Source organism: Melospiza georgiana, chromosome 19, assembly GCF_028018845.1.
Source record: "Melospiza georgiana isolate bMelGeo1 chromosome 19, bMelGeo1.pri, whole genome shotgun sequence".
Classification (NCBI taxonomy): domain Eukaryota; kingdom Metazoa; phylum Chordata; class Aves; order Passeriformes; family Passerellidae; genus Melospiza; species Melospiza georgiana.
This window is the reverse complement of record NC_080448.1, coordinates 2280229-2300429: the sequence shown is the minus strand read 5'-3', so window position 1 is coordinate 2300429 and position 20201 is coordinate 2280229. Positions and strand designations below refer to the sequence as shown.

Below are 20201 nucleotides of genomic sequence, written 5' to 3'. Positions count from 1 at the left end.
TGGGCGGTGCTAAGAGCGCGGCCCCTTAAGGCGGAGCAATGGGCAGGGGACTCTTGGGGGACGGGAGCTAGCGTTGACTGGCGTCCAGATGAACCAATGAGCTTGGCGGTTGCCATTGGTCCCAGGGGCGACGCCGGGAACCAATGAGACCGAGGAATCGGACCTGCGGGCGGAGCTGCGGGTGGAAGGGTGGAGCTCGCGGGGCGTGCCCCAGTCTGAGTGGCAGGTGGGCGGGCCAATGGCGCGGGGCCCGCGCGGCGGCGGCGCTGCGCGGGACGGCGGGGCCGGGGCGGTGGCGGGGCCGGGGCGGTGGCGGGCCCGGGGCAGCCATGGACCGCGTGAGCAGCACTATGAAGCAGGTGTCCAACCCGCTGCCCAAGGTGCTGAGCCGGCGGGCGGGCGGCGGCGGCCTGGAGGCGGAGCGGGAGAGCTTCGAGCGCGCCCAGGTGCGGGCGGGACAGGGCGGGGCGGGGGATGCGAACGGCGAGGAACGGAAGGTGGCAGCTGAGGGGGCCTGGCCAGGCCGGGGCGCGGTGCGATGGGAACGGCCCGCCGGGTACCTGGGGTGGGTACAGCGGGGCGCGGCTGTGCCGGGCGGGCGGGGTCAGCCAGGTGAGCCGGGGCGGGGACAGCTCCCGTCGCCCCGCGGGTTGGTGCTGGCACAAGGGGCGGAGCTGGGCGGGTGGGCGCGGCCGGGCCCGGCGGGCTGGGCTGGCGCCGGTGGGCAGGGCTGGCCAGGTGGGTGGAGATTGGCGGGCGGGGCGGGGCTGGCCCGACCCTCCCGGGAGCGCCGTGGGTCGCAATGCGGGGACAGGGATGGGGACCCCCCGGGCCCCGTGGCTGGGGCTGAATCCTGGCCTTAGAAGAACACCCGGGGACACCAGGGTGCGGTGGCACCCGGGGTGCCCCAGCCCAGCAGTGTCCGCTCAGCCTGGCCTCCCCGCCAGCGGGGCTAGGGAACATTCACCCGCTGACCTGAGCTGCTGGGTCTCCAAGCCCGGCCACAGGCGGGCATCATGCCCAGGACAGTGCCACCCTGTCCTTGGAACCATCCTGGGCACGCATAGCCTGTGTCTTCACTGGCTGGAGGGGACATGGAGTGGCTCTTTGGCCGGTCACCCCACTGGGTTCTGCTGTGGTGTCACTCAGGGACCCCAGGTGTGGACAGGGTCTGTCCCTGCAGGTGGCTCCTGGGAAGAGTGATATGTTGAAAAGCAGACAGAATTGGCTCCTCAGCAGCATCCAGAGTATCTGAATGGGGCCCTTCATTCAGATTTTAGGTGATGGATTGGTGTCCTGCAGAAAGGAAAGGTGGCAGCCAAGCTGGAGGGGTGGCAGGAATGCTTTGGTGGAAAAAGCTGGTGATTTGGGGAAGGGATGTACTTGGAGCAGCTGGGGATATGCCTGGACAAGGCATGGGGGAAGTGAAGAGGGATGGCAGCAGAGGGAGATGGGGACAGCTTGGCCATGCTCCGTGTCCAGGGATGGAAAGTACCAGTGAAGCAGAGCTGTCCAGACCTACTGCAGGAGAGGAAGGGAAACTGAGGCAGAAGCAAGGGTAGAAGTGGGACCAGTGGGAGCAGACTTGGATGAGCCCAGAGTGGGAACGGCATGTGAGAGATGGCTTAGGGATGGAATAAACATCAGGGATCGTGTCTGAGGAGGTTTTGCAGGAAGAAAATCCACCAGGCTTTGAAGTTGGATGCAGGGCTCTGCTCACCCTCCTGCTCAGGTTACCTCAGACATCAATTATTTACTCATTAGGTAGGAATGGAACTGGTTTGCTCCTGGAACCTGCTGGCTCCTTGTGTCAGCAGCAGCCCCGTGGGCCTGGAGCTCTTCCAGGCTCCCCCTGCCCTCGTGGTTTCCCGGGAGGGGCCGAGGGGAGGGGGCGGTGGGGCAGCGCCGCTCCCCACATCGCTACGAGCTGGATTTCATCTTCCTCATCCCATTTCCAGACTGATGACACAGCATGGCCTTGTCTGGCTTTTCCTTCTTCTGTGCTTCAGCTCCACGCAATTCCCTTTCTAACTCATTTTCTTTTCCTCGTGTTGTTTTTTTGGGTTTTTTTTGTTTTTTTTTTTCTCCATAATTCTCTCTCTGCAGTTTAGAGAACTTGCCAGGCACCCCTTAGGTCTTGGTCCTACAGTTTTTGTCCAACTTCTTCTTTCTGAGGTTTTTTTAAGAGAAACTTTGTGGGTTTGGGGTTTTTTCTTTTCGAAAGTGACTTCTTTTAAGAAAACTTTCATCTGTTAAATGGCTTTAAAATGAAAAATTTCCCTGTGTTTTCAGCAGGTACAGATACCTTCCCTCCCCGCCAATCCTGGCTGTCTCAGGGCAGCAGCACATGCATTGCAAAGCCTATTTTGGGCTAAAAGGGCCCAAACAGGCAGAAAGTGTGTCCAAATGGGTCTTTGGGGAGCCTGAGGAACACCTGCTTGGGTTGGCAGCACCCAATTTCTGTGGTCTGAGCTCAGTCTGGAAGAACAAGAGCACCCTGCGAGGCTGTGGTGGTGGTAGGACACCCCAGTAGTGGGGAGGTCTGGTGGTGGGATGTTCCTGTGGTGGTGGGATGTTCCTGTGGTGGTGGTAAGCAGGTGCTGGAGTGCTTCCATGGTGAGGGGATATTTTGATGGTGGAAAGCTTCCATGATGGTCATTACATTGCACAACGACTCTGCCCTGACAACCTTCATCTGTTGGCTTGCAGACAAACAGGAATAAATTTCCTGGTGGCCTCTCTTCTGCTCCTACAGTTGTTCAAGTATCTTGATTTTCCTGGGAATGCAAATGTGGGAAACCTGAGGACACGCCCAGATGTGCTGTTCCTTTCATGCTGTCCTTGCTGCCTCCTGGGCAGGAGGAGCTCAGGGAGAACAAGACACAGCCAAGGACTCCAGTCTTCCTTTTCTGTTAATGCTGGTGGTTTTCTTGGGAAGTTGAGCAATGGGAACACCAAATCCTGCAGTTCTGCTGCCATCAGGATGAGCTGGGTGCAGCGCTGCCATGGGAGTATGAGTGTTGCAGTGACTGTTCCCCCTTTGCTGCTGTTTCACGTGGTGATTCACCATTCATCACCTCAACCTCGGCACGAATCTTTGGGCACAGCAAAGGTCACCAACAGAGGAGAAAAAACACAGAAAGTGAAAATTCTGCCATATTTTAAGATAAATGTTTGTGTTTCATATGGTGTCTAATGTTTGCGTTCCCTCCAAGTTCTCCTGGTTGGATTAAGGGGCATGTCCTGGAGCTGGAGCTCTGCAGGAAAGATCTTCTTTGTTTGGAGTAGTGCTTGGGATCTTCCCTCCTTGGGACCTTCCCTCCTTCTTCTTCTTTCCACGCTGTAATTGTCCACAGCAGACATCCTTGTGCCATCATGGAGCCAAGGATTGAAATTCCTTCTGTGCTTAACCAGTTGGCAAAGACTGGATGTTCAACAATCAGATGAGTTGAAGTGTTGAGGGTAAAATCAGAGCTGGAAGGACACAGGACTTAGCAGGGCAGGGATGATGCTCCACGGGTGAGGTCCCAGGCTGTCCTGCTCCTTCACTCATGTTTTGGACTGCCATGGGATATTTCCCTTCATTCCCAGCAGGGCATCAGTGCACGTGCAACTGCAGGCTCCCAGAGGTGATGCATGGCATTCCCAAGCAAAGCAGCAGCTGACTCCTGGAAGGCTGGAGGTGTGGAAAGATCCTTACACAGCTCAGCTCTTCCTGCACCAACCTGTTCCTTCTTTTTGTAAACTCATCGCTGGATGGGGCAAAAATGCTCTGACATCAAAATTGAGAGAAGTGCCCTTAAAGTTGCAGCAGGACGTGCCCTGATCTTTTGTCCTTGTCCCTGCCCTGTGGGTTTTGGGTGGAAGGGAGGCAGCATATTGTGGTGGTGTGTTATCATCTCCTGGGCTGCAAAGTCACCAAATAATTCTCTTGTGTCCCCCATCCTGAGCACTGCTGCAGTGCCCAGCTGTGCTCCATCAGGAGCCATCGTGTCCCACACCTCTGCAGGCTGCCCTGTCCTGAGTCCGTGCTGGGCCCCAGGGATGAGGACACGAGGTGGGGACAGTGCCTGGGCCTGTGGAGGAGCTGCAGAAATTCCGTGTTTGTTTCTCAGAGCTCGTGGCTGCTGGAGCTTTGTACCAGCCAGTGAGGCTGCATGGACAGCATGGTCCCTGCCATAGGGACAATTCCAAGGGTGGTCCATCCTGGCAAGGGTGAGGGTTGGGAGGAGACACTTCTTTAAAATTTCTGCAGAAAATCTAAACATCTTACATTTTAGGTTCTTTGGCTGCAGTTTTTTTTCTGGGAAATTCAGGGAGTAGCAAAGGGGAACAGGGACCACTTAGACTGCCCACAGCTGCCACTACCTCTGGCACATTTACACACTGGCTCCTTAGGACTGTGTGCAACAATAAAAGCAATTGATGACTCAGAAATTACCTTGCAAAGACATATTTGCAGCAGAAGGTGATTGCTGGCAACGTCTCCTCTCCTGCCATCAGAGTCCCCAGGGTGGTGCTGGGGATATCAGACCCTCCTGCTCAGGATTTCCCAGTGGGAAAGTGTGGCATTTCCATGTCAGGGAGATGCAAAACTCTGAATGCAGCTGATGCTACATCTCCTCAGGAAGGTTTTAATGTCCTTAGTATGAGCCATCCCTCAGGCACTGCAAAGCTGGTTTGCTCCCTACCTTGCTGCTGGAGGAGCCTTCTCTAAAACCAGAGGCAGAGGAGATGGTGCAAAATAAAAAGTATTAGGTGCAAATAAAATGGATTTTTTTCCTCCCCCAGTGTCAGTTAATAAATCCTTTTGATATGTGATCCCAACTTTTTCACAGCCAAATGCAGGTTAAAAGCAGCTTTGTGCCCATCCTGTCCCTGCCATGGGCTGTACCACCTCTGGACTGCCATCACAGCCCCATTAATGCAATTCATCCTTTTCTCCCATCATTCTTATAAGTGGGAATATGGTCCTGTGTCTTCCAAACACAGCAACCCAGCTGATTTCAGATCAGACCCAGCTCGGTCCAACTCACAGTTGCAAAGGAAATATCATTTACTACTGAAAAAAACCCAATTTTTGTGGTTCAGATGCTGCAACCACCAGCAGCTTTGCCAAGAAATTCAGTTCTTACACAGGAAATGAGGCTCCTTTCAAAGCACCAGAGTGGGGCTATATATATACAGCCTCTCTGAAAAGATATTTAAAGAAACATATTGACACTAGCAAGAACAGGAAAATAGCTCCTGGCTGTGGGGAGTGAGGGCTGATGGCAGCTGAGCCCATCCTGGGGGAGTGGGAGGTGCAGGGAATTCATTCATGGCCCTTTCATCTCCAGGAAAAGGAACTCCTGGGGTTGGTGCTGTGTGAACCCTCGTGCTTTTGGTCTCCTGGCTTTTACTAGGAGCTAGAGGTGCTGGGGATTGAATGCAACTTCAGCAGTGAGGTAATGAGTCATCTCGTCTCTTTTCAGAGAGTCCCTCTTGGAAACTTATTTCCATCCCCAGGGAAAGAAAATAGTTTGCCTTGTGCCAGATATGGGGCTGCTTTTCTCATTAGTACATGCAGGGATGGAGGAGTTTAGGAGGTTTTTTTTTAGATATAGAAATATCTATTTTAGATGCAGAAATATCTGAGTTTTTTAATGTGGGGATTGACTCCAGAAGCAGCTAAGCCTCCGGAGGATGAATAGATTTGGTGCTGGAAGTACTGCCCCCGAGTCCAGGAGCTTCTGTAGCTGGGAGAACATGATGGTTTTGGACCACCAGGTGGCAAGGGGGAACCTTGCCCTGAATTGCCCCAGCGGCTGAGTTGGAAGATGGGGATGCTGGGGCATGTTGCTGCCCCAAAAACCCCTTTCCCTCTCATTCAACATGTACTTCCCCACCAAGGATGTCCTGTGCTAGGGGTGCAGGGGGTTTCTTGCCCTCTGAAATGTATCCAGTTTAACTCCATCCATCTGCAGAGCTGAGGAGAAACAGCCAGGAAAGCAGAGTTTTCACTGAATTCCCTATCACAGGACTCTGGACTGAGTGTGGTCCCCTGTGCTGCCCCTGGCCATGACCCAGGTCGGGAAGGGCATGTGGAATGTGGGCATCTGTCATGAGGAGGGGGTGACTCATGCCAGCTTTGCTCTCCCAGGAGAAAAACCTTCTGAATAGGGGCTGGAGCTGCACGAGGGACAATTTTGGCTGAAAGATTGAGAATCCAAGGATGGGGACAAGGTGCCCATTGCAGCCCATTGCATCATCCCAGGTAGGTGCCATGCGGCCAGGATGAGCATCACCTGCTCCAGCACTGTCTGGCACATGGCACTGCAGCACAAGCCCAGCACCTGGGTTCTGTGCTCATCCTCATCCCTCACCCTCTGCTGGCTCTTTACCCTCTGGGCCTGGGACAGAGGGTCAGCAGCTGGGACTCATACAGCAGCATGAGGGCTGGAGGAAGGGCTGGATCCTGGCCCTCATCCCTGCCACCAGCTTGGCTGATTTATTTTGCGGTCACCAAATAAGAAAACTTTCTGGGGACAGCCTGTTCCCTGGGTGAAATAGGGGAAATAGCAGAAACAGGCAGCACAGCCGGTGCTTTAGCCTGGATGTGCCAGTCCAGCCCATGGCTGGAATACATGGTGTGCTGTTCCAGGCTAATCACAGGGCAGACTAAATGATCCCAGTGCACTGTAGAAAGGTGAATTATTCTCCCAAAGGTGTACACAGACACTGAATAGTTTATTATGGACTCACTGAGAGGGTTGGATTGGAAGGCACCTCTAAAGTTCAGCTTGTTCCACTTCCTCCATGGGCAGGGACACCTTCCTAGACCAGGTGCTCCAAGAAAGAGACCAGGTTGCTCCAAGTCCTGTCCAGCCTGGCTTTGGACAATTCCAGAAATTAAAGTCGAGCTGTTGGAGTGAGTCCAGAGGAAGCCGCAAAGATGTGCTGGGTCCTGGAGCCCCTCTGCTCTGGAGACAGGCTGAGACAGATGAGAGTGTTCACCTGGAGAAAAGAAGGCTCTGGGGAGATGTTAGAGCCCCTCCAGTGCCTAAAGGATCTCCAGGAGAGCTGGAGAGAGACTTTGGAGATGGGGCTGGAGTGACAGGACAGGGGGAATGGCTTCAGAAAGACAGAGAGTGGATGGATATGGGATTCTGGGAAGAATTCCTGGCTGTGAGGGTGGCGAGGCCCTGGCACAGGTTGCCCAGAGAAGCTGTGTCTGCCCCATCCCTGGAAGTGTCTGAGGCCAGGCTGGATGGCACTTGGAGCAGCCTGGTCTTCTTTCTAGTGGAAGGTGTCCCTGCCCATGGCTGGGGGTAGAACTGGGTGATCTTTAAGATCCTCTCCAACCCAAACCACTCCAGTATTCTTTGCTATGTGAGTTCAAGCTTTCCTTGTGCTCTTTAGGCCCAGTGGGCTATGACTGCTGAGCTCTCCCCACTGATGCCATCCCCTGTTTTCTGGGCTCTTAGGAGGAGAGGGGCCAATTCCTGAGGTTCTGGCACAAGCACCTTGTAACGCAGTTTGCACTTACAAAACCCTGTGTTCTTGTTCACTTCCATGACAACATGGAAAAAAACTATTTTCCAACCAGCATCTACTAATTCAAATAAAGCACAATGCCACAGGCTCTCTCAAGAGTGCTGAGCTGCTCACATCTGACTTTTATTCCAATAAAAGAGACAAATGGTGACAATAAGCAGCAAGTCTCCAGGCTGGGCCTGCTGAAAGAAGCCACTTCTCCCAAAGGGTCCCTTTCTCGGATGGAAACTTCCTCTTTCCTGCATGGCAAGCACTTAGCACAAGAGGACTAAACACCCACTGGGGAGGGGCACAGGCTGATAGTGTTAAACTGGGATTTAGTGCCATGTAGGAATGTGGTTTTTGTTTGATGGAGTGATAAAATTATTTTTTGTTTTTTAAAAAAGGAAAAAAGTTTAAAAGTTTTTCTTTTTAACTAGGTAAAAGATACTTCACAAAGCTTTAGGGTCTTTTCTTCAAACTTAAAGATAGTTAATTGGACAAAAACTGAGAAAGAAACAGAAAAAGTCTCACTTAAATAATTTATTAGAAAAAGAAGATAACAAAAAGAAATAATTGTTATTATGAGGTGTTTTATTAGGAGTAAGAGCTTTTTGTCTTAGGTTGTTTTTTTTTGTAAAGAGTTTTGTTATTTTGCTTTTGTTAAAACTTTTTTGTTTTCAACACTGCCACAGAAGCCATCCTGCTAATTTTATGCCATCTGAAGTAGCTGAGCTATCTTGAGTGTGATATAGATCTCCAAGAGCTTATAAGACCTGGCTTGAAAACACCCCTGTATTACACACAAAGCTGGCTACCAGTCAGACTAGGTAAAAATAGCATCTAAAATTGTGGAAGTCTTAGAATAAAGTAGCTACAGCTCAGCAGAGTTTTATTAGTTTGCTCCACTGCCAAGCAACAAAGGATCTTCTTCACCTCAAGACTTGAGTATGGCACATTGGGGTAACCCAGGTCCCCTTGAACCTGAGTTTCATGGCCAAACCCTCAAACCAGCCTGGCAACCTCCCTATGAGCTGAGTACAGCTAGAGCAACTCTGGAGCTGCCTGATTCCTCAGTCCACAATGTTCCCAGCCCCTGGACTGGTGCTTCCTGCATTGGTGGGAACAAATGTACCTTTTTGTTGGAGCACCAAACTTTCACAACCAAGGGGCAGGAGGGGGTCAGTGAGTGAGTGCCGAGCGTGTGGAGGGCACAGGCTGCAGGACAGAGCTGATGGACACTGCCAGCCCAGCCCATGGTTGGGACTGACACCCTGTGTTGGCCTGAGGATGTTGGGAGCTGTGGCCAGGATCTGATTCTGCAGCAGATCCAGAGCTGATCCCATCGTCATCACACAGCAACAGCCACAACCAGCCCTTAGGGCAGGCTCTCCATTGGGGTGAGGCTTGGCAGGCAGGAGCAGTGTCCACCAAAAAGGGACTGAGATTCTGCAGTTTGAAAAGGCAGCTCCTTGTGCTAAGAGACTGTTCTAAAACATTAGGGTTAGGTTGGAAGGTCTTTAAAGATCTTCTGGTCCCAATCCCCTGCCGTGGGCAGAGACATCTTTCTCCAGGATCAGGCACATGGGCACAGGAAGGCTCTTTTAGCTGCTGAAAAGAGCAATTGGCATCTTCTGCACAAACCAGATATGGCCCTTAGATCCCCAGCCTGATCCTGGTGGAGTCACAGTTCATCCACAACCTCTGCATTCTACCTCTAAATGAACTAAATGCAACCTCTGCATCCCACTGAATAAAGCATGGATCAGCACTCTGGCATCTCCATGGGCTTGGCAGCAGGCCACACTGGTGCTGGCCCTCACCTTGCTGATCCATGGGCATCACAGAATCCTTTGGATTGGGAAACACCTCCAAGGTCATCAAGTGCAGCCTGTGACTGATTCCTACTTTGTCACCCAGCCCAGAGCTCTGCATGCCATATCCAGTCATTCCTTAGACACCTCCAGGGATGGGTACTCCACCACCTCTCTGGGAAGCCCTTTCCAATGCTGGACGATGCTTTCTGTGAAGAAATTCCTTCTGATGTCCAACCTGAACCTCCCCTGGTTCAGCTTGAGGCAATGCCCTCTTGTCCCATCTGTTGTCCCTCTCATCCTGAACCATGGTTACCAAGTGTGCCAACTTTAGGTTGCTCCATATGGACTACCCAGTCCAGCTCTACAACCCTTGGAACTGCTCAGGAGGAAGGTCCCACAGCACCAATTAGTGGTGTGAGGACATCTTCTGAGGTCTTAAGGGAATGCTGAAGTAGTGGCAGAGGAAGACTTTGACTTTCTGGGTGTTGAAGAAGTCAGTGTAGGCTGGGAATGGCTATGCCAGAAGAGGTGCTTCTTATGCACTATGTCAGTGAAGCCAATGAAGAACTCATCTCTTGGGGTGGTACTGTTCCCAGTCAGTGACCTGATGGTGTTTTTCCAGCCAGGAATGTTTTGTGCACTTCACTAATGGGAATGAAATGTTCCAACAGTCTGCAAGGTTTGGCTGCTTCTGCAGAGGTAAATACTTGTCTGGAGAAGGCAAAGGTGGGTATTCCTGAGTCTGCTGAATTTTATGGTCCCCTGGAACTCACATAGTCCCTCCTGTCCTGCTGGGATTCATGGAGCAGGTGGGGCTGTTAACCCTTTCAGCAGCCTGGGGAAAGGGAAGCTGTGTTTTGGTGGAGCTCCTTCCACCTTGTGATCCCAGGGGACACTCCATGCTCTGTCCCTGCTCACCACGGTACCTTTGATCCTTCCCAAGCACAAGGAACACAGAATTGTGTTGGGGTGATGGATGGGGCCAGTCCTAGACCTTCTCCTCACACAGGAGGGGTGACAGGTGGTGGAGTGCCTTGGGACACGGCACAGACAACATTTTGGTGGGTGGGATCCAGCCTGGCATTTCTGCTGTGCCCCACAGCTTTCCTTCCTTGGGGGCGCCTCAAGAGGCAGGTTGAGCAAGACCCTCTCCTGGCTTTACCCATGTCCTCAACAGGAGGGCAAACTGCTCCCTTGTTTGTTGTCCTGGCTCTTGCAGTCCCACTCCAGCTCTTTTTATAGCTCGAGAAGAAGTGCCTTGAATTTCTGAGTCGTCTTGGAGGCCAAGCACACAGGGAGGAGTTGCAGCTGGAAATAGGGCTGCTCTCTGCTCCTGCATTCCAGATTTTTTATTTTTTTAGCTGAAATGTCCAAATTTGAAGAGTCCCATTGCCACAGGCAGAGAACTGGGAACAATCCACATTTTTTCCATTCACACTGGATCCTCTTTCTCCCTTGCCTTATTTCCAGTGCCCTCACACCAGCCACTGAGCCCCCTCGGGATGATTTTCCCAGCAAATGGGGTCTGTCATCCCTGACTGTTTTTTCTGTAACCCCCAGATTTTACCTTTCCACACAGCTGGTGTGGCAGGAGAGCTCCCTGAGGAATTAGTAGTGTCTGGGGGGTGGAGGAGCAATCAGGTACCAGCCAAAGCTTCTGAGTGGTGAGCAAAGAGCTCAGACTAAATATCCAGCAATTTCTGCCTATGGGGAGGGAAGCAAAGCTTTGGTGTCAGCACAGACACAAATAAACCAGAGAAAATTAAAGAGGAGAAATTGTTGGACAAAACCTGTGGTCTCCAGCCCATTATTGTCGGGGATTTTTGCTGTGGTGCCATGCTAGGGCAGGGGCACGTGGGCAGAGCTGTCCTGGCACAGCATCCCCAGCATCCTGAGGTCGGCTCCTCTCTCCCATAGGAGCAGGGTATAATTAACTGTGTCACATCTAGACTTTTCCATTAATCCCTTAATATCTGGATACCAATGTGGGGCACACCCTAGCTGCAGTCTCCCCTTTGAGAGTTCTTTTAGCACAGAACCACTTTGGTTGCCTGCTGCCCCTTGTCTGTCAGCCTCCAGAGTGTGCCATGTGTGTGCACCAGCGTCTCTGTGAGCGGGGAATGGGGTATGCCAGGGAAAAATAGATCTGGGATCAAATCTGAAACCAATCTTTTTCCTAATCAGCCATCACATGGAAAAGACAATTAGCCAGTGTCCCCATTAGATCTTTTATCATTTTAACCCTTTTCCCTCCTTTTCTGTGGCATTCACTAACTCTGGGAGTAGTTGCAATCCAACTTCTCTTCCCATCAGCAGGAAAAAGAAAATTTTCACATGGTGGGAATACTAAGAACTATGGGTTCCCATCAGAGGGGTAAAGTCCGTCAGGCCCTTTCATTGGATAATAAGCAAATTTTGGGTACCCATTCCCAGCACCGCAAAGGGATTCTTTCTTTCCAGGTGCAGCAGGAAGTGCTGTGATTTCTGCTTGGGGAAATAGCAAGCATCTCATGAACAGGGTGTGTAGCCATGGTTGAACTCTCCTGCTTCTTCTTCCCGTGGGTATTTCCATCTTTCCCAGCCCTGGAGGGAAGGATGGTGCTCAGCTCCTTCCACAGTAATCCCCAGCTGGTCCCACAGCCTGGGTGTTTCAGGACCTGGATGTCTCTAGGTTGTTTCTGATAATATCATACAGCAGATTTCTTGCACGTTTTTCTTTATTTATCTTGAAATGTGAAAAAAAAAAGTCCTGATTCCCTGAACGTCATTGGAGCACAAAGGATTTTCTCCACAGAAGAAACTACTGCACTACTGGGTGCAGTTCCCACAGCGCTGGGGCTGGTGCCAGGCTTAGCCATCCATCGCCTTCCCGTGGCTTTTGTGTCCCGGGAGCCGTGTCCCTGTGTCACTGCGCCCAACCCTGTCCCCTCCCTGTGCAGTGTGTGCCCAGCAGGAGGATGTGCCAGGGCGGGTGGGCACTGGGCTGGGTATGAGCACCAGGGTGTCCTGGGCCGGGCTGGCCTCACCTTGCAGTGCCTGACAGCTGCTGAATTGCTGGAAAAGATGGAAATTGGGTCTGTTTAGTGTCTCCCAGAGCCAATTCCTCGTGTTTGTGTGTCCCATATGCGCCTCTGCCAGTGTCAATGGTATTGTGTGTGCTCCTGTGATTTGCATTCCAGAGCAGAGATTTCCCTCCCACATTAAACCTCCTGTTTTCCTGGAACGTCATGGAAATCCTGGGGCTGCCCTTCCCTCTGCCCTGATGAACTCTAGCAAGGGCATCCCTGAGGTGCAGAGCCCTTCAGGCACCCCTCTCCCACCTTCATCCTTGTGTGGAAGATCCTGCTCATCAGGGCCAGAGGAGGCAGGAACGGAGTGGCAGGCACAGCCATCCATGCCCAGCCCATTCCACTGTGGAATTACACACGGGGATGCCCCCATGCCACAGGGAACCAGTGGCTCCCAGCACAGGGGCCATCCCCTGCTGCCAGAAAAGCTCCCGACGGAGCTGCTTCTTGTCATCTCTGCTTGTTCCAAGTGCCTCCCATCCGTTTTCCCAATGCTTCCAGTAGACACAGGCATGTTTTCCACACCCAGAGCTGGGTTTCATGCTCTTAGTGCCCCTCCAGCCTCGGTACTGGCGCTGGCCGGAGCAGAACAGTGCAACCCTTCTCCTTGGGCTGGCTGAGCCTAAGGGTATGCTGGCAGTGCTCCAGCCAGTGGTGTTTATTTCCACACAAGGAAAATGAAATATTTATATGTCAGGAAGGGGTTTTGCAGCCTTTTTCATGGAATCGTGCCTGCTATTCCCTCCTCAATCATCTCACACAGGCAGCAATTACACATGAAACACAGTTTCCTTTATGTGTCGGGTTTTTTCCACCTTGGGCTCCACCCGGGTCGCAGCAGAGATCCTTGCTCCAGCCCTGCCAGCTCCCTCGGCTCTTCTGAACCTTCTACCAGGGGGCAGGCAGCTTGCCAGGTGCTCTCAGTTATGGGCCTCTTGCGGGAGCATCACCTGTGCAGGAGCAGCCACAGGCACTGCAGAGATGTTGGATGTGGGAGCAGGCACTACTGAAAGAGTGCAAGGAATGCTTGAACTTGCATAGCAGAGAATCCTGGAGTGGTTTGGGTTGAAAGGAACCTTAAAGACCATCTCACCCCACTCCTTGCCATGGGCAGGGACACTTTCCACTAGAGCAGGTTGCTCCAATCTCTACCCAGCCTGGCCCTGGACACTGCCAGGAGTGGGGCAGACACAGCTTCTCTGGGCAATGAGTGGCAGGGCCTCAACACGCTCAGAGGGAAGAATTTCTTCCCAATATCCTATCTATCCCTGCCCTCTGGTAGTGGGAAGCCATTCCCCCTTGTCTTGTCACTCCAGGCCTTTGTCCAAAGTCCTTCTCCAGCTCTCTTGGAGCCCCTTTAGGCAGAGGAAGGGGCTCTAAGGTCTCCCCAGAGCCTTCTGCAAGTGAACATCCCACGGTATTCCAGCCTGGCTCCAAAGCAGAGGGGCTCCAGCCCTCAAGGTTCACCCATGGGGTTTCATCCTGGCGCTGGTGCATATGAGGGGATGCCAGGCAGGGAATTTACTGTGTCATTTTTAGCTGTCATTTGGGCACCTATTTGCTCCAACATTTCCCCCTTGGCCTGAACTGGGTCTGCTGGGAGGGAGAGCAGCTCTTGGCCGCTCTGCAAACCCACAGCTCTCCAGAGCCCATGGCTCCACAGCCTTTTGGGGAGGAGCTGGTTGGGACATGGGGTGCTGGACGGGGTCTCGGCAATGGAGTGGGGGGAGAGAGCTGGGAAGTGGCCTCTGGTGCCAAAGCAAGCAGCCAAACCTGTGGGAGCACTAGGAGGAGGCAGCATTGCTGTGAGCCAGCATTGCTTGCTCTGCTCTGACCTCCCCCTGCAACCACACAGCACATAAATAGGAACAAGCTCAGGGCTGGAAAGTGTCCCCAGGCTAGATGTATGTTGCATATTTCCTATAAATACCTCAACTGCTGCCTATTAGCCAGAGGTCGGCCCAGCACCCAGATCCCCCCCATAGCCCCAGCACTGCTGAGGGGGCTGCAGGCAGGGACTGGCCGGGGGCTGGCCTTGTAGGACGTGGTCTGGTGCAGGGAAAACACGTGCTGTGGCATTTCCCAACCTATTGCATCCAGTGGTTTTACTTCAGGCGAGTTTGTTCCCCTTTTGCTACGCATCTGCAACAAAACCGCTCACATTCAGGACTTGTGAGAGATGCTGAGGTGTGTGTGCCTGTACTGGAGCATCCACACAGCCTCCTGCTCCCTTGTCAGGGTTCACAGGGATATAAAGCTCAGCAGAAGGTGGAGGAAGCTCCTGGGAAGTGGTTATGGGCTGGGCACTGAGCTGAGCACCACACTTGGCATTGCCAGGCTCTGCTGTCTCAATTCAAGGGGCAAGCAAAAGCAGATAATTAAAGTGATTCCTCTGATGGGGCAATGGAGGGATCACCTAAGGCAAATGTTTGGAGATTCACAAGGGCCTCACTATGCTTTGGGGGAGGGAGGAAGGCACCTGAGGGCAGACACTGAATGTGTTTTGGCACTGTGCTTCGTGTGAAGCCTCAGCTCCCCATTTATGAAGTCTCCAGGGCAGAACTTGGCAACTTTAAAAGGAAATGAGTGGGAGATGTGTTTTATGGCTTCAAACTGAAAGAGAGTAGGTTTGGATTGGGTATTAGGGAGGAATTCTTCCTTGCAGGGGTGGTTGCCCAGTGAAGCTGTGGCTGCCCCATCCCTGGAAGTGTCCAACACCAGGCTGGACGTGGCTTGGAGCAGCCTGGGACAGTGGAAAGTGTCCCTGCCCATGGCAGGGGTGGAATGAAATGGGCTTTAAGGTCCCTTCCAACCCAAATCCCTCTGGGATTCTGTGATTTATCAACCATCTTCTGAGTCACTGGTGACACTGATCCAAGTATGGAAGGGCTGCAATTAGAGAAAGGAGGACAAAGTTGGGGGTTGTTGATGGGTGGACTCATGGCTGGGGGTAAACATCCCCGTGGATGGGCAGAGCTGTAACCTTTGGGGCTTGCAGGGTGGTGGGTGATATTGGAGCTCCAGTCCACTGGAGCCCAGGGAGCCCTGAGGGTCAGATGTGGCAGGATGAGCCAGTTCCTGCTGCAGCTCTCCTCTTTGCTGACCCTGCTTCCTTCTTTTGGGCGTTGGCTCATCTCAGTGGTGCCAGCGTGAGGCGAGAAGGAAGTGACCCCACAGCAGAGCAATGTGTGTGTGCAAAGGAAGAGCCAGCCTGGGGTTCCTAGGAGGGTTCCCAGATAACCTGCATGTAGGGATGGGGCTGCAGGGGACCCAGGAGACATCTGCAACGGGGAGCAAGTTGTCACATGGAGCTGGAGTGTGCAGGTTTACATCCCACTGCCATGATTCACCTGTGCCAGCCCCTTACCTCCCTCATGGTCGAGCAGTCCTTCCCCATCTCTAACCTGACCCCATCCTTCAACAGTTTAACATCATTGTCCTGTGCTGGGACCCCAGAGGTGCAGGCACCTCCAGGGGGGTCTCAGAAGATGCTTGGCTTTTTGGGCTGCCAGCACACACGGCTGGATCATGTCCCATTTGTCACCTACCAGAATCCCCCAGTCCTCTACAGGGTCATCTCCATCCATCCATCCATGAAATCAATGATGGCAGAATACGCTGAATCACTATGGAATCAGTGGATCCAGGATATGGAAGTCCTGCAACTAGAGACGAGAGGACATGTTGGGGGCCATTGATGGGAGTTAATGGCCCCGTGGGTGGAGAGAGATGCTGAGGGTGTTTATCCTCCCAGACTTCTGGGGTCCCTGCAGAGCTCCCCAGTCTGTGCTGGCACTGGGGATCGCCCTGGCCCAGGTCCATGATCTTGGCCTTGGCCTGACTGAACCTCATGAGGCTGCCATGGACCTACTGCTCCAGCCTGTCTGGCTCCCTCTGAGGCCCTCCCTTCCCTCCAGCCCATTGATGGCACCACTCAGATCAGTCTCATCCTTTCTATGGGTTCCCAGCCCTACACACCAGGTAGGAAACAGGAGTTTCATCTGCCTCTGGTTTGCAGCATTGTCAGGAGCTGGAAGCAGCAAGGGGGGAGGATGTTGCTTATCCCATCCCACCTCTCTCTTTCCCTCTTGCATTTTTAATCCTGTTGGCATTGTATTGCTGCTTTCTGAGCTTCTGCTTACCTTGTAGCAGCCCCACTGAGCCGTGTTCCAGAGGGCTGTGTCATTGCTGTAACACCAACAAGGATGGATTGAACAGGGAGCTAAAAATACCAAATGATCAATAATGGCACCATGAACCTGGCTTTTTTGTTTGGTTGGTTGTTTTTTTGGGGGGGGGTTGGGGTTTTTGTTTGTTTGTTTGTGTTTTTTCAAGAAAATCTCTATATTGACAGCCCAACCAAGCAGCTTCCTGTAAAGGCAGGAGGGATAATGGAGCTTGGCTCCCTGCTGGGCTAGCAGCAGCTTCACCCACACCTCTCTGTCCATGGCCCTGGGAGCCCTTCTGGATCTCCTGCCCGGGGGGATGTGGAAGGACTGCTCTCCTCCCTGCTTTCCATGCTGGTCTAGTCGTGGTGAGCAGCTGGGGCAGCTTGGTGCTGAAATAACCCCTGGCACTCCATGCCAGCACAGCCCTGGGCACAGCCAACAGCCCTGGCCCTGTGCCTGCTTCAGCCTGATCTGCTTTTTCCTCTCACTTTCACATGTCCAGGAAACTACAGCATTACATGGATTTGAAAATGGCCTTGAGCTTTTTAAGCACTGCTCCCAAGCAGATATTTTTCCTAAATAAGGATTTGCAAAGGTATTTGGGCATTAGCTGGCCAGGGGGATTTCCAGAAGTGTTGGAGCAGCCAAATAACCTTTAAATCTGCCTCCATGCAGTGCAGGGTTGGGGCTGGAAATAGCAGGTTCACCAAGACTGTGACCATTTGGGGACATTTTTTACATCAGCAGTGTCAGCACGAGGGTTTTCCATAGGTTGTTCATTGATGGATCTCTTTGGAAAATCACAGTGGGCTGAGCCCTGAGGGATCTGGCTGTACTGCAGTATCTGAGTCGAGAGAAACTCATCACACCTCCAGCTCCTGCCAGTACTGTTCCATCCCTGCATCCTGACTAATCCATGATGTGGTGCTGGCAGTATGGAGCATGCCTGGTGCAGGTCTTGGCTCTGTTTTGAAAAGACCTGGAACGGTGCAGGAAAGCAAATCCCTGTTACAGTGTTCTGACATCCCACTCAGAGGGAAAACTCAACTTGCTGTCACCACATTGGTGCAATGGCTTTTTTCCCCACCAAGTCCCACTATCCCAAACACCCCCAGTGCCCAGCATTCACCCCCTGCTCCTAAAATGGAAGCTCCTTGCACAGCCAGTGCTGGTCATCCAGCTCCAAGGACCAGACACCAAACCCAGCCTAACCCAGCCACCACAGGGAGTGCTCCAGGGCTGGAAAGCTGCTGGAAAAAACTGAAACCTGAAAAAAAAACCAGACAATAAATAGTTTTCCAAGTGCTTGGTGGTTTTCCCAGTGACCCTGCTAGTCTCCCTAGAGCCCTGAAAATGCCAGGATCCTGGAGCTCTCATATCACAACAATGCTTCAGCAGCACTGGGCAGGTGTAAGCCGTGGAGCAGGATTAGTTTATTGTGAGCTGGGGAGGTGGGTTTAAACTGCTGCTACACTGGAAGAAATGGGAAAAAATACCATTCTCTGAGGAAAATGAATTTAGGAGTCTGAATCCAAGGAGTTGGTTGAGCCCTGATTTGGTTCCTTCCCTTGGGGAAGACTTGGGAAATACAGAGAGATCAAGAAGGAGCAACAGATATTATTAGTCATCTAGGAGGGAGGCGGCTGCAGAGGAAGATGGTTTTTAGTGGAGTATTTTTAGACCTGGTAAAATGAACAGAAGGAGAGGAAAAAAGAGGGAAGGAGACCTTTGAGAGGCACGTAAATGCTCCCTGGAGCAGCTTGGCCCAGGCTTCCCACTCTCATCCTGAGCATCAGCTCAGGCAGAGATTTGCTCCAACAGAAATCAGAGCTGTAAAAGCCAAAGCCTTAGGGAGCATTCTGAGGAGCCTCTCTAGGCTGCAATGACAAAAGGCCACACTTGCTGAGACATTTTACCCTAATTCCCATCATTTCAATGAGAGGTGATTGCTGAAATAGAGTTTAAAAAACTGCTTGCAGAGCCTCCAGTAGGTGGGGGAAAATGCTGAATGTCTCTTCTTTTTTCATCCATCGTGATCCAGCCACACATCCCATCCTGGAAGCTGGCAGGAGAGTCACAGAGCTGCAGGAGGGTGGAGGGTGCTTCCAGGGTGGAGAAAAGGGACTTGCAGTGAAGCACCCAGGGAGATTCAGCACTGCCAGGGGCAGAGGAAGGACCTGCAGCTCTCCAGATCAGACTGGAGGATGATGAATGAAGGCCCTCAGAGAACAGGGTGGAGCAAGGAGCTGCCTCCCCTGGTTCTTCAGGGAAGCAGCCCTCACTTTGCCTCCCCTCTTCCCTGTGGGAAAGGCTCCTTCCTACCCGGTGGAGGCAGTGCCTGTGATGCCCTGCAGTTGTGCAGCAGCCCCATCAGTGCGTCCCTCCTAATTCCCTCCATCCCACCTGGAGAGACTTGTTAGGGCTTCTGCAAGTGGATCCCAAATTGTTCATATAGGATGCAGCCCTGGAGAGATTTGCTGGAGCCTGGGGTGAAGTGTGTGGGTTTGCACATCTGGCTGGGATACTCTGTGTATCCCCTGCTCTTCATGAGAGCCCCTGGGAATAACCCAAGAGCACCCTGGGGCCAGGAATGCCTCCTCACCCTTGTGTCCTCACAGTGATGCAGTGAACTACAGCAAGGAACTCCCTTGGGAAGAGCATGAAATTCCTTCCACCTCAGTGGATCCCTGAAGTGGGATTTATCCCCATAGGCTGCACCAGCCTTTCTTGAGCCCTGGATTGGTTGGGTGCTGTCATTCCTGCTTGGTGCTTCCAGCTTTCCTGGCTTCTCTGAAACTGGGGTTTCCCTTTGCTCTGAGGACCCCCCCAAAATTGCTTTTAAGTTAATTTCCAGATTTTCTCCTCGAGCTGCCTTGGCTCTGATTTTTGCTCCCTGGCTGAAGCCCCTCCCGTGCTGTGAAGCCAGGTGGATTTGGAGCTCTCTGCCTTTGCCCAAAGTGCTTCCTGGTGGTATCCAAACTCTGGACTTTGCCAGCTGGAGCAGCTCAGCCATGAGGAGCCACACTGCAGCTGTGGCCTCAAATACTTGGTTGTCCTGGCTCTGCAGGAGGCCCTGGATACCTTCCCCCTGAGCTGAGCACTTTGTTCAGAGGGGAGCTGGTCTGAAAGCTTGATTTGGAAGGTTAATGATGATCAGCTGATTTTAATTTGGAGGATTGAGCAGGAGTGCTGGGAGCACAAAGCCTGTGAGTGGGGGGTGGGCAGTCTGGCATGGTTGCAACCAGGTTCCAGTGGCATTACAGCATGTCACTAGTAGCTATGAAAAACTGGATGTATCCTACTTATTATTTCAGAGGCTATTTTTCATGCAGGTGGCATTGTAGAGAAAGTCCCATCTATCCTGCGCATGTGGGAGGGACTGGGTTTAGTCTAGATCCTCTTTGGTTTTGGCTGTGCTCTTTGCATACCTGCCTTAAGGTCTCTTCATGCAACTGAGCCATTAATACTTAATGACCAAGTGCTAATTGCAGCACTGTGGCCTCTGGAAGCTGTGGCTTGGCTTCCTGGTGACTTTGGAGATGGTGCCCTGGAAATTCTGGACTGCCCTCCAGCATATCCTGGGGCAGCAGGCAGCAGGGGTTGTGGCACTGAGTTCAGAGCGGTGCTAAACC

General features: G+C 52.5%; 1 protein-coding gene across 1 annotated transcript in view; it reads left to right on the top strand.

Moving 5' to 3' along the window:
- The first annotated feature begins 313 nt into the window (after nucleotides 1-313).
- Nucleotides 314-20201, top strand: part of HIP1 (huntingtin interacting protein 1) — a 43890-nt gene continuing 24002 nt past the window's right edge. Inside the window, exon 1 of the mRNA XM_058037654.1 lies at nucleotides 314-446. Within this exon, the coding sequence (XP_057893637.1) occupies nucleotides 330-446 (117 nt within the window). The 5' untranslated portion in view covers nucleotides 314-329. The remainder of the gene's footprint in view (nucleotides 447-20201) is intronic.